Genomic DNA, 12730 nt, shown 5'->3' with positions numbered 1-12730 from the left:
AAGCAGCCTGAGCTGCTGGCCTGACCCACGTTTGTGTGTTGCTGTAGCTTGCAATGAGACTCCAGAGAGCAGAGATGTGCTCAGTTTTTGGTTTGGTCTTTTTCAAAGCAGGATTTTGAAACCAAATGCAATGATGTGCATAGAGCTTAACAGGAAAAAAAAACAACAACAAAACCAACAAAAATAAGTACCTTCTTGTATATCAGCGTTAGCTTAGGAAACAGGCACCAAAATGGCAATACTTTTTTAAGGCTAGACAGATTTGTAATATATTTGTTCACTGTGCAAAGGGATCCTACCTTGTACAAAATAAATTGAATTTCTCTCAATGTGTAGTTCTCCACCGTACTCATTTGCAGAGCCAAACTTCCAGCCCTGCACAGATCCAAGCTCTCCAGGTGATGTGGCTGCTCCCCTCAGCCAAAAGCCCCCCGGCACCAGGCTAGGACAGAACTGGCAGGATGGCTCAGAACACCCAGTGCTGCCATTCCAAGCTGGAATAAACCAAAGGTTAAGCAGCTCTGCACACCCTTCTCCCAGTTCCTCAGCAGTCTGACCTCAGTGAGACTCCTGGGAATGCTCAATCCCAGCTGGAAGAGCCCCTCCATGCCCACCACGAGTGGTGACACTGCCCTGGGCCACTCCCAGGCTCCCAGGCCTTTGGGTGGACACTTGGGGACCCACGGTCACCCAGGAGCCATGGGACAGGACACGAGGCAGCCCAGCAGCTCCCAGGGAGCCAAATGAAAAAATCAGATTTGCAGTGGAAACACCTTCAGAATTAATGAGCTCCAGGCAATGCAGCCACTGCTATGTGCTGAAGCTTTTCAATATTTGTGCTTCATATTTCTAAAAATCTTGTTAACTAAAGCCCAGCGTGTAATCTTCTTATTTGACAAGCCACACTCAATAAGCTATTTAAGGCTGGAAATTCATCAGGTCTGAATTTATAGAATAAGTAATTCTAGCTTAATAAAATGTCTTTAAATCAGAACAATTCCACGTCCTTTCTGCTTAAAAGTCAGAACCTCAACTCCCATCAAAGACAGGAACCACTGAAGCTCACTGAATAATTGTTAAAAGTTGGGGTTTTCAAAATATGTAGATGACAGAAAAAACTTTTTGAAGCATTATACAGAATTCCCAGAATCTCAGAAAGCTCCTTCCAGGGCCCAAAGTGCTCGCTGAATAATTGTTAAAAGTTGGGGCTTTCAAATATGTAGATGACAGAAAAAACTTCTTGAAGCATTATACAGAATTCCCAGAATCTCAGAAAGCTCCTTCCAGGGCCCAAAGCAGTGTCTGTTACCATCAATTGTCTCCCATTAGCAGGGAGGAGACACTTCAGTACACAAGTAGTGGCAATTATGGAACAGAAGGATTAATCAGCAGCTGAACAGGACAATCCCCCACTGGAAAGCATTCAGATGAAATAACAATTTGCATTGTTTCTCCCAAACACCTCTGGAAGCACCTTCCTGTCCCAGGAGTCACCCAGCCCAGGCCAGGATCTGCAGCCAGGTCCTTGCAATCCTTAGGGAAGCACACACAGACCCCCAGAACAGGAGGCAAAGGATTTCCCAGGGGGAAGTTCCTTTTCTGTGCACACCCCATTGGAGTTTGCTTAGAAGTCCTCAGCCTCCCAGAGTGGTTTGTGCTCCCACCATCTGCACTGCAATTCCATCTGCTGCAGGAGGAAGAGTTTTGCCTAAAATCACACAAAATCCAGACTGATGTGACAGCAGACTCAAATCACCTGTGTATAGGAACGAGGAAAGGAAGCAGAGTGAAACTCATCCTGCATTTCCAGCTGACAAATTTAGAACATGGCTGCCAAAGGAAATCAATTAATTCCAGAATCTGCTCCATTTTGGGCAGAGAATGTGCTGCAAGAACAGCTCCTGCAGTGAGTGAGGGGCTGGGCTCACAGCTCACCCTCAGAGCAGTCCCCAGGGCCACCAGTGCTGCCCCGTTGGTGCTCATGGGCACCTTTCATCAGGACACCTCAGCAGGATTCCAAAGCTTCCATCATCTGCTGCAGAAGGCAGGAGTTCGTCTCCCTCCGGATTTTCTTCCTCGTGGCAACATGGGAAAAAAAAAACAGGTTTGTAAAAGTTATTCAGGGGTTTGAGTAGAGTGAACCCACAGAATTTTCTAAGCTTCCTGAAGCTGCCAAAGTGCCCTGGTTACAAACTGCAGCAGCCCCAGGAAGCTCAGAGCTGCTCCCAGGGAAGGCAACTGTGCTACACAACCCTGTCAGCTCCTTTTCCAGGAGCTCCCACCTCACTGTCTTCTCACTACCTCTTTCAAGAAGCTCATAGGTAAAACCTTCAGGTCAAATCCCAGTTCTCCCAAGAAGTGCACCCAACACCACAGTGAGTTGTCCCCTGTAATTCTTTATTAGAATCATGGATGAATATATTTTAAATCAATCTAAAAAAATAATGAATCAAAGTACAGTACATGCATAAAATACAAAGTAATTTACAAACAGATCAAAATAGCATCTTCAGAACTAATACCAGGAGGAGAAATGGAGTAAAAAACAAGAAGTGACCGACTACAGCAATGCCTTCCGTGTGCCTCACACATCATGAGCACCGCGAGACAGAAAGGTTGGGAACAGAACACAGCTGGAAGTGCCAACCACATCTGGATCTTCCAAGTGGGTCATATCAGAGTTTGAGAAACGTCCCCTACAATCAATTACTTCCCTGTAATTGTATAAATAACTGCAGGCATTTGCACAACAGAGAGTTCCTTTAAACCCTGTGGGATTGCAGTGGCTGTGGCCCCCAATGCCAGCGTCAGGCGTGTTCAGGAACAGCACAGAGCGAGTGACAGAAGGCACAGTTCATGTATCCCTGAACAGGCAGATTGGACAGGACTGGTATGGAGCAGCACACCACAGGAGGAACACATCCAGACAGAAAACTCCAGAGGGTTTTGTTGAAGAACATACAGCAAACCACTGGAATAATTTAAAAATACTGGATCAACCAGAACTGAAAACTAAGGCCAGGTAGTGGAAGTTATTAATTCATCAACTCAAGCACTTGTATATATTAATATATGTGGCATGCATTAATAGATGTGATATGTAATACGTGCCAACACCCTTCAAGTCTGTGTCCCATGGAAGGAAAAAAGGCATCCTCAAATCCTGATACCACCAGCAGTGTGGAGGCCAAGCCTCCAGCAGCACAAAGATGCTGCAGTTCCAGAGCTGGAGTGACCCTTCCTCACGGACGTGGCTCCTGCATTCACTTCCTTCACAAGAGGCACCTCCGTGGGGTCCCAGCAGCTCTGCCTCACACCAACCTCCTCTGCAGCAGGTGCCAAACCACAGCACCTCACTCACAGGCAGCCAGAACTGCTGCTAACTGCTGCTTGTTCACAAGAAATTCTCTTTTCTCCCCTGTAATATCCTGTAAAACTTGACAATCTGAAGATGTAGCCAAGAACATATAACTTACAATAAAATTGCACTTCAGAGCTTCACCAAGCTTTAGATGCAGAATACACCTTAAGACAAGGAAAGATTATTCTGCCCAGAGAGATTTTCCTTGTTAACCTGACAGTAATTGCTTTGTGAGGAGCAGGATAACATCTTCAAGTGCTCTCCAAAGGTGTCAGTGCTCTGACTAGTGGGCATCATGTTGGGAAGGGATCAGCTGAGTTCCAAACAATTTACTGAGCCCAAACCGACAGGTCGGTGTTGGGAAAATACTGCAGCCACATCCAAGTAAGAGATTGATAAACACTGAAATCAAAGTGTTTAAGACATGGAGAAATTCGTGGAGAAGGAATAAGCAGTAACTAAACACAAGAATGTAACCACAAGAATTACAAATATATTTAAATCTTGGACCTGGGGAATATACACGGCCTTTTAGGAAAGAATGGACAATTTATATATTCTGACAGCACTGCATCTTTGGTTTGTTTTCAGTGGTTGGAGGGACGTGGATGGGAACCACGTTGTTGCTTGGGGACATGTCATTCTCACGTCTGTCAGACATCTGCTTCTGGGAAACAATCCGATAGATCTCTGGAAGAGGAGAAAGAGCTGATCAATATGTGCACACCAGCAAAATGCCATCAGAGAGTTAAACCTGGGGGAAGCAGGCATAGCTTTGGAATTACACAAGTAATGTGATGAAGCTTCCACACAAAGCTCAATTGTGGTGTTTTCTAGATACAGAAAATAAAATCTATTTTTGCAACAGAAATTACTTTTTAAACAACTGTTTTACTTTCCTTGAGATAAGAGTCAGTAAATGGACAGAATTCACAAATCTCCATGTTATGAATGAGAAACTCTGTGCCCATCCACTCCTTCTGAAGGTTCTTAAGCTCCAAGGACAGTGCCCAGGGACAAGGTTACATGTTTGCTGATGTATCCACAAACAGGATTAAAGGGAACCATTCCAGATTTCTCTCCCTGATAGGACTGCAAGGGCAATTTCTTCTTGCTGAGCACACCCATCACGTCTATCATATTCAAGCAGTGTTAAATCTTCAGAAAAGGTTGATTTGGGCCCAAAGGGGGAGACTCAGCCCCTGCAGCAGCACAGAAACCCTTTACAAAAGTGCTGTGTGAGAAATATGGGCTCCAGATGAAGAGATTATTAACAGAGGAACCAGAGAGCTTGGGATAAACACCTGCACCAAGAGCCTTGCCCTGTTCCTGGGGCTTTCATGGCTGATGGTGCAGCACAAAAACTCAGAGTAGCTACAGCAGCACTGAGAGAGTAAAGCGTGTGTAGCACTTCACCCCCAGAAGGAAACACAGCACACCAAAAATAGAACGTGGGGAACTCACTTGCAAATTTGAATTTGAAAACCATTAAAAAAATAAAAGCTTGCTAAAGCTCAGTTTTTCAAAAAGCCCCAGCTCAAACTCAGAAGGAAAAAACTACACATTAAAATGGCTTTTTCATATGCAGTCAGGCACGGATCAGGTCATTGAGGCAACCAAGCAAGAGCTGAACAGGTTAAAGGATTTTCTGATTTCACCCTTTCTCAAGCTTGCTCTTCTTTCCAACCATCTTACACATAAACAACCTCACAAGATAAGTGGAACCCATGAAACCAGACCTTCAAAGCCACCTGCAGCCCGGTGTGTGAATGTGCAGACAGGGCTCAGCTTGGCCCCGTGGCAGTGCTCAGCAGAGCCTGTGCGTGGGGTGGGAGGAGCAGAGCTGGAGAAATCTGCTCTGCACCTTCAGGACAAGCTTCGTGCTCGGGGCTGGCAGCCAGTTCACTCCCAGCGCAGAACAATGCCTGTTCCCATCAACAGGAAAAGCCTCTGGCCACCTTTGTTACTGGGAATTCTCCGGTAGCACCTCAGCAGCAGCAACTCTCAGTTTCACACAGAATTTCCTGAACAAGCTCACACAAGTCTGACTATCACACACTGGCTCCACCCCACCAGCCAGGACTCACACCGGCTGCCCTCTGTAACAGCCTCATCTGACAGCAAAGATCCTCAGCAAACAGCCCCAAAGCCTTAAAAATAATCTTAACAGCACCAGTTCCCTTACTGATAATCTGCTCCTGACTCTGGGAACATCTTCCTGTGATCCTCACTTCCACAGCAGCCCTGTAAACGAATCCACTGTCAACAGCCCCAAATTTGCTGTTCCTGCTGCTTCTCCCTCCTCTGCAGAGCAAAGCTTGGTGCAGCCACAGGCTAAATGCTAAAACCTGCCCTTCCCCAGCACACAGGGCTGTGCTGCTGTGGCAGGGGAGCAGAGGGGGAACAGCCCAAACCTGCTCTCACTGGGGCAGAATGCCCAGCAGCCAAGCCTGCACCGGAACTGCTGTGGCCCGAGAGCTCTGGGCTAATGAAGATGTGCTCTTTTTAATGAAGACACAGCACTCTGGGCTCTGCTCAGGAGCTGAATGAGACCTTATTAAGGGCACATTTAGCAGAATGCATCACTGCATAATAGGGAACTGTGAGAGACAGGCCTTGCACTGTGAGAGCTGGGAAAAAGAGACACTGCTGCCCAGGAGGAGCTGGGCCAGGCCTTGGCTGCTCAGCCTGCACTGGGGCTCCATTCATTTTCAGGTGTACAGAGGCAACAAAAGAGGAAATCCCTTGATTTTTTGATGTTAATTCTCTGATGTTGTTTCCTTGGTGATGGGATTCCTTAGAGATGAAACCACGGCAGAATGCGGTGTGGGAACAGAGCACAGAGCCAGGCAGGGAAGGCAGGCAGACTCCAGTTTACTTTAAGGATGCTTTATCCTGCTGTGAATGCTCAGGGTGGCTGGGATCATAATACCAGTCTCTCTTATTTGCCAGATGATACAAAGCAGCTTTGTGTGCACAACAACCAGCCCTGGCAGTCTAGACATCTTGGAACAGAAGAATCTGGATAGGGACCATTACTCTAAGTCACAGATGGGAAAGGTCCTCAAAACCTCATCTGGAATCCACAGCAGGACAGGAAGCCCACCACACGCATGATACACCCCCTCTAAATTCCTCTGTGTATGGGAGAAGAAAGAAGAGCTTTTATCCCTTATTCCACCTGTAGCAACAGATCACATACTCAGGCTGTGCTAACGACACTGGATTCGTATTTCCCATGGGCAAAGCCTTCTAGCCAAAGTGCTTGATCTGAGAATCCAGGTGTGGACGAGCTTAACAGGGACCCTGTTACACCTCCAAGGGAAGCACCTTCACCAGCTTCCATCACTGTCCCAACCAGGCCAGCCTCAGAAGGGCTGGAAAGAAAGGGGGGGTGCTACAGACCTAGGTCACAACACCCCGTTCAGGAGAGATCCCAGCAGCTGGGGAAAGGCTCTGAGCAACCTGGGGTGTCTGTGGTGCAGTTCCCAGCACTGCCAATACCAGCAGGGCTGGTGCAGCAGATCGTCCTGCCCCTTCTGTCAGCCAGCTCAGCTCGAGCCGCCGGCAACGCCTGCTGGCTGCCCCAGCTTCCTGCTCCCAAGGACAGCCAGCATTCCACCCACAGGCACCGAGCTGGGAGGCAGCCCTGCCAGACACAGCAGCCAGCATTCTGCAGGGTGACTCCAAAAACCACATTCCTCAGATGACTGCCCCCCTCTTTCCTCCAAAGCAAGTCATTAAGAGAAAAAGCCAGCTGTGAAGTGAGCTCCAGAACAGCCCTCCTCAGCGCGGCAGTCACAGCCCAGCTGGAGCCAACCTGCTGCTCAGGCACTGTTCACTGCACCTTTATCTCCCCCAAAGAGGAGCCCCTGTCTGGAGAGAGCACATGCCCACTAAGCACAAGTGTTTCTTCCAGCACAGCTGAACTGACCCCTCCTGATCACAAGGATCCTGTTCACAAACCCAAGAGCTCTTCACCCCAAACTCTGTCACAGCAACGTGCAGGCAACACTGACATCCATGGAAAAGCAACAGCCTCAAGAATCTGTCAGAGCCCACCATGAGCAAGTTTTATCACCTGTTCACCCATTACAGACAGCTCTGCTTACAGACATATTAAACCAGAAAAAAAACCAAAACAAACAAACTTCCACAGATTAGAATCCAAACTCACTTCTGGAATAAAAGGTACTGTGAGAAGCATGTGAGGAGAAATAAAGAAAGCCCAGCCCCTCCCCAAGAGGTGAGGTGCTTCCCATGGCAGCAGCAGTGCATCCTTTGAGCATCACACAGCTCTGAAGGGAGCCCAGGGCACACAGGAAACTTCTCACCTCTCCAGTGTCACACAGAACACAACAGGCCAGCAGGAGATGGGGACTGTGAGGTGACCAGACTATGCAGCCATGACAGCCTGACAGCCACCTCAGGAGGGAATAAACATTGCCTGATTTATCTGATGTTGTTTTATTAGTGCTGGTGTATGACAGTTAATTAACTAACCTGCATCTGAGAGCCCCAAGCCTCTGCAAACAGAAAGTGGGAGCAGCAAGGCTTGTTCTACACAACACACAGCACATCTGGCCAAACCTGACCTCAAGGTCGAGGTGTTCCTGAGAGAAGGGCTACCAAGGGTGTGGGCATAAAGAAAGTCTCAGATTTTGGCACTGACAAGTGAGCAATGTCTTTCTCCTGAAAAATCCATGCCCAAATTCATGTGCATTTTTGACAGGACTGCCTTTAGGCATGTGAAGAAAACAGGAAATGCAGCAGGCATCCAACACCTCTGCATTCAGCCACTCCTTAGTCATCCACCCTCTGACGGCACTGGCAGTTTGTCATGTAGGGAGCAAATGTGTGAGCTAACAGAGCTTCTTTCTTTTTGAAACAAATTTGTGCAATGCTGGAATTAGCCAATGACTACACTGAAGTTAAAAGGGAACCACGTGGTTCAATCAAAAAGGAAAGAAAGTTCTTTATTCATCTAACACTAACACACTTTCAGCTGGTAGCTGCACAGGAGCACTACTGCTCAGGAATCCAGGGTAAGAACACAATAGAGTCAGAACTGTCAGAGGCCTCTCACAACTCAGGATGAAACAAGAAACAGATGGACACAGGCACCTAATACCCCAGTAGCCCAACACCTCTCTCCACTGCAGGCTGTCCATAAAGCATTTCGAACAACTGAAGAAATGCTACAGGATTTATAGTTTTACTACAGTAAATAACCTCCTAGTTCTATCCTCACATGCATGTTCCAGTACAGCTACCAGGACCTTTCTGGTGTGTTTTTGAAGGAATGTCTAAATTAGGTGCCAAAGAGGAGAAGTTGTTCAGAACTAGCTGGGTGTCAATGTCACAGCAACCTGATCTGATTTACAGACAGTTTGGACGTGGGGCCACTGCTCATGCCAGGCACATCACGTAGCCTGGCACATGCTACACTGGGAAGGAGGGACTTGAAATTTGCAACTGGAAAACATGTTGGAGGCAGTTGGAGAAAACAAAAGACTGCCTGGCACACTAGAACAGAGACACAGCAAGCAGAGGAGTGTCTCAGATGTTTTGAAAACTCAGACTAGAGCATTTGCCAAAACTGAGAATTATGAAAACTTCAAAACCAGAGGCCACAGTGTCCCACTGTGCCCTGGCTGCTCAGAAATGCAGAAGCCTCATGACAGTGAGTGACTTCCACACCAATTTGTGAATTCCTACCCCACCTTTACAAAGGTTAAGTTAAGGTTCTCCAAATTGAGTGTCTCAGCTTGAAGTGTTGCCTACCTAAACAAGGCTTTAAACAAAAAGGAAGTACTTTATCCACAGAACATAAAAATGCAGCACTGACTGCTGTCACATGTTACACAGGCCAAAAGTCCAGGCAAGACTATTAAATGCAACAACAGCAACTCCTGCAGCTCAGGAGTCACTTTGTCTCAAAGGAAGGATCTCTGCTCTTTCATCCCTTTTTCCTTGGCAACTGCTATGGTCACCATTAAAGGTGGAAACAAACTGGACTGGCTTCTCCTTGATAAACAATGGCTGCTCTCACTTGATGCCAGCTTGAGACAATTCCCTCCCGTGGGCACTCCCTGTAATGGGAGATGGAAACTGAAACACAAACCAGGCTGACAAGAAACCCGGGGCAGATCAAAGGGAACAAGGATTCATTCCCCAGTTCAAGGCTGGCCTTTCAACTGTGACATTTTGAAACTGGACTCTAAATCTTATGGCTAATGAAGAATGATTTAATAGCAACATTTTAAACACTTCATAGGCAAAGAAATGTCTATTTGCATCATATCTGAGCAGCCTTCTGCCCTTCCCCCTTGAAGCTCAAAGCCCTGGATGACTCACCTGTCAGAATAGTCTGGAAGGCTGCTTCCACATTTGTAGAGTCTAAAGCAGACGTCTCAATAAATGACAAACCATTCTTCTCTGTGTGGACAGAAATACTATAATTAGAGAGGTACAGCACATACCTGTTTCCCATCTGGAAAAGCTTCTGTACCAGATAATATTTGTAATGTTCCTGATGAGACATCCAGGTATCAAGAGAAAGGAAAACAAGTTGTGGGGTTTTCCCCCTTAAATGATGGGAAAGTGACACCACCCAACACCAACACTAGAATTTACACCCACTCCCAAGCACAGGTATCAGCCCAGTGCTGTGTTAATTTAAGGCACATTTTCCTGCATCACTGAAAGGGATAATCTGTTGCAGTTTCTTTGTGTGAGAAAAATTCTGAGATTTTCTTCAACCTCAGCAAGTTTCTCCACCTCCCATCTGTTAATATATCACAGCAGTCTATTTAACAGGAACAGAGCAGCAGGGGGGATGACACTCCTCCAGCTGCAGGCAGGGATCCTCGCTGGCCATAAACTCTGCCAGTGGAGCTACAGCAAACTTTAATGTGAGGAACACAGCTACACTCCAGGATGAAAGAGACTGGGCCTGAACCAAGGCTTACAGAAACTACAACTACTGTTCACAGGTCCTAATTACATAACAGAAGTCAGAGAGCCAGTTTAATGAAAGTGTTCAGCCACAGGCGTCTGTGTAAGGCTGCAGATCAGCTGGGACACTGAAGGCAAAGCTAACCACACAAGAAACTCAAACCTAAAACCACAGGCCCAGTTTCTGCAAGACAAACAGTGCCCAGCCAAGAGAATAAATCTGATTTAAGATGTTCAGGTGCCTCTGGCTGATTCTTGAAACAACATTCATGTTCTACAAGATCTCCTTTCTGACTGAATGTGACATGTGACACTGAGTGACATGACAAGCCTCCGGTTTTACCTCCTACCCACACCCTCCCCAAGCCAGGTGGGCAGATCCTCATCCAGCAGCAGGAATTCCTGAGCTCCCCACCTGCAAAGGCCCTGGCCTCGTCGGTGGGCACGGCCCGGAGGTGGCGCAGGTCGCTCTTGTTGCCCACGAGCATGATGACGATGTTGCTGTCGGCGTGGTCCCGCAGCTCCTTCAGCCACCGCTCCACGTTCTCGTACGTGAGGTGCTTGGCGATGTCGTACACCAGCAGTGCCCCCACGGCTCCCCGGTAGTACCTGGGCACAGGGGACAGCCAGCCACACCCTCAGGTCACAGCAGCCTGTGCCACAGCGGGGAACAGCTCTGGCTAGGCCAGCTATGCAAACGGGGCCCAGGGCAATTCCCCAGGGCCGTGGCACAGCACACGGGGAAGCGAAGCAGCCGGACGAAGTTACGCCACAGGGCCAGCTCAGAGTGTGGGAGTGAGGCAACCCCCATGGCTCTGGGGAAACCCTGCATGCCAGACATGAAACTCTGGGCTCCTTCCACCTCTGATCCACTCCTGAAAATTCTCCCCCACCCATCACTGTGGGTGCAGCACAGGCACAGTCCAGAGCGATAAGGAGACTGTAGAGTGACTCACTGGGTCATAAAAATGTCAGAGTGATCTACTCCCTTTACCAAAGGCCACAGCTCCTTTCAAATGAGAGCCACAGCAATACATTCAAAAGGAAACAGGCTGTGTTCTCCCACCCCACAGTTCCCTCCAGCTCTACTGAAATCCAGCTTTTGCTATGCTGGTTTTTAACAATCAAACAAGCACACAAGTGAGCAGTTTTTCCTGGCTGCTACAGGAAGGTTTCAGCTCTTAGGTTACCACTGATAAAACAACCAGGAACACTGATATTCCTTTATCATTCATTTCCATGGAAATGAGTCTCTCAAAGCTCTTGCATTCTCAACTTGAAATGCCCCCAGTTACATGTCATGAGAGCACTGCAAGGAAATCAGTCTGTGCAGGAACACAGCAGATCGAGTTTCTGGGCTGAATAGTATTTAACCTTTCCATCACCAGAAGTTGTGGATATTACCCAATAAAACACTATAAAACACTAACACCCCTGTTTGCAGTTGGTGAGGAACTGGAAGGGCCCAAAATTGCCCTCCTCAGCCAAAGCTTGCCCTCAGCCACCCGGGCTGCACTTACGCTGAGGTTATGGCTCGGTATCGCTCCTGCCCCGCTGTGTCCCAGATCTGAGCCTTTATTGTCTTCCCATCCACCTGGATGCTCCTCGTTGCAAACTCCACTCCAATGGTGCTTTTGCTTTCCAAGTTAAACTCATTGCGAGTGAATCGAGACAGAAGGTTGCTCTTGCCTACTCCAGAGTCCCCAATAAGTACAACTGCAAGACAAAAATTATATCAGACTCAGACTCCAGGTGCACATGACACATTGAAAATCACACACAAGAAACATTTCTTTTAAAGAATGAAGCATGAAGGAAAAGAATGGCAACAGCACCATCCTTGTCATGGATCTGCTGTCCAAGTCTCACTATTTCTGGAAAACCAGAGCTGCCACATCCACCAGCATTTTGAACAGATGTTAGACTTGACTTTCAGTGGTTATATTTCAGCCTCCTTTGCCCAGCATGGAACAACATTCCTCTTTTAGGAACAATATACATGGCTGTCACTGCAAATGGTGACCAGTTATATTTCCTTAAACAATACTACAACTAAAAACCAAAACACAAACCCTAGAACGACACAACTGAAATCTGCTTTGCTGAAGGAGTCCAAAACACAGGGCAAGCAGCAGACTCTGCTCTCACTTCACACTCCTCATGCCTTTGCAGAAGAAAGGTTCCCCCCTGGGGCAGAAAACTTTGTGAATGAAAAGAGAACCAAACCAAAGACCCCCAAGGCCACCATCACTCTGCCAGCCAGTTGGAAATGTTTGCTGAGCCACAGCTCTCTGTCCTTCTGCAGTCCCCACTGCTGCTGTGGCTTCTGCACACATCAGGCCAGAGACTGAGGCTGCTCAAAAAAGCTGCCAGGGGATCACTGAGCCTCACAACTGGATCCACCATTCCCTG

General features: G+C 47.5%; 1 protein-coding gene across 1 annotated transcript; it reads right to left on the bottom strand.

The window, feature by feature from the left end:
* Window positions 1–2376: 2376 nt before the first annotated feature.
* RAB11A (RAB11A, member RAS oncogene family) lies at window positions 2377–12047 on the bottom strand (the record flags this gene model as incomplete). The annotated part of the gene is made up of 4 exons (XM_039723217.1): window positions 2377–4051; window positions 9719–9799; window positions 10734–10927; window positions 11839–12047. Coding segments are annotated over 4 exons (624 nt in total), but the record flags the coding sequence as incomplete, so codon positions are not given.
* Window positions 12048–12730: the final 683 nt, after the last annotated feature.

This window comes from Passer montanus, unplaced genomic scaffold (genome assembly GCF_014805655.1).
Source record: "Passer montanus isolate IOZ18808 unplaced genomic scaffold, ASM1480565v1 scaffold5, whole genome shotgun sequence".
Classification (NCBI taxonomy): domain Eukaryota; kingdom Metazoa; phylum Chordata; class Aves; order Passeriformes; family Passeridae; genus Passer; species Passer montanus.
Note: the sequence above shows the minus strand (reverse complement) of the source record. Positions and strands in the feature narration are given on the sequence as shown.